Genomic DNA, 795 nt, shown 5'->3' on the forward strand with positions numbered 1-795 from the left:
AGTGCATTAGCGTAGATCATATGGGAACAGCATAAAGATAAAACTAAGAGCATGAGAGGTTTGGGTGGGGTTGTGTTGTTTTTTTTTTTGTGGAAACATGTCATACACACGATAGTAAGCTAAAGCTGGTGTTTTATCTATAATATGGTGTCTCTACTATAAGTCTAACTAAAACCACAGTTTTCACTGAAAGAAGTAAAAAGTCTTTAAAATTATTCTTAGCATTGTGACTTACACAGTGCATCTTTTTAGCAAAGGAGAAAAACTAGCTCCTTGATGTTATGATAATACAGGTAATAAATAATATATGCCTATTTCTGTGCCAGCAATTTATAACTGATGTTCCTCAATGTTCTCTGCTTTGCAGCTGTGCAGATTATTCCAGCATCAGTACAGCCTGCTACCCCAACCACTATTAAAGTAATAAACAGCAGTGCAAAGGCAGCTAAAGTACAGAGAGCTCCAAGGATCTCTGGGGAAGATAGAAGTTCTCCTGGGAACAGAACAGGTAGTGTCTCCATTATTTTTAAATGCAAATGCAGTAAACACTCATTAATTTGAATTACAGTTTTGTAGAACACATCTTTGTCACTCTAAATGTGGTCTTTGTAGAAGTCCTTGTGTTGTGAGGGGACCGTACCTACAAAATAGCTCACAAGCACATTCAGACCTGGCAGGCTGGTTAGCTCACGCCGGCACTATGTTAATGTGGTGCTGCGGCTTTTGAGTCCTGGATGAAATGCATAAAATGGTTTCTCTTCCTATCACTTAGTAGTCCATTCTCTCCAACTACTG

At 38.6% G+C, this 795-nt stretch overlaps 1 protein-coding gene across 1 annotated transcript in view; it reads left to right on the plus strand.

Moving 5' to 3' along the window:
- Positions 1 to 508, plus strand: part of GABPA (GA binding protein transcription factor, alpha subunit 60kDa) — a gene marked incomplete at its 3' end in the record, with an annotated part of 11,683 nt that extends 11,175 nt beyond the window's left edge. Inside the window, exon 7 of the mRNA XM_010131739.1 lies at positions 368 to 508. Within this exon, the coding sequence (XP_010130041.1) occupies positions 368 to 508 (141 nt within the window). The remainder of the gene's footprint in view (positions 1 to 367) is intronic.
- Between the last annotated feature and the right edge of the window lie 287 nt (positions 509 to 795).

This window comes from Buceros rhinoceros, unplaced genomic scaffold (genome assembly GCF_000710305.1).
Source record: "Buceros rhinoceros silvestris isolate BGI_N320 unplaced genomic scaffold, ASM71030v1 scaffold36652, whole genome shotgun sequence".
NCBI classification, from domain to species: Eukaryota; Metazoa; Chordata; class Aves; order Bucerotiformes; family Bucerotidae; genus Buceros; species Buceros rhinoceros.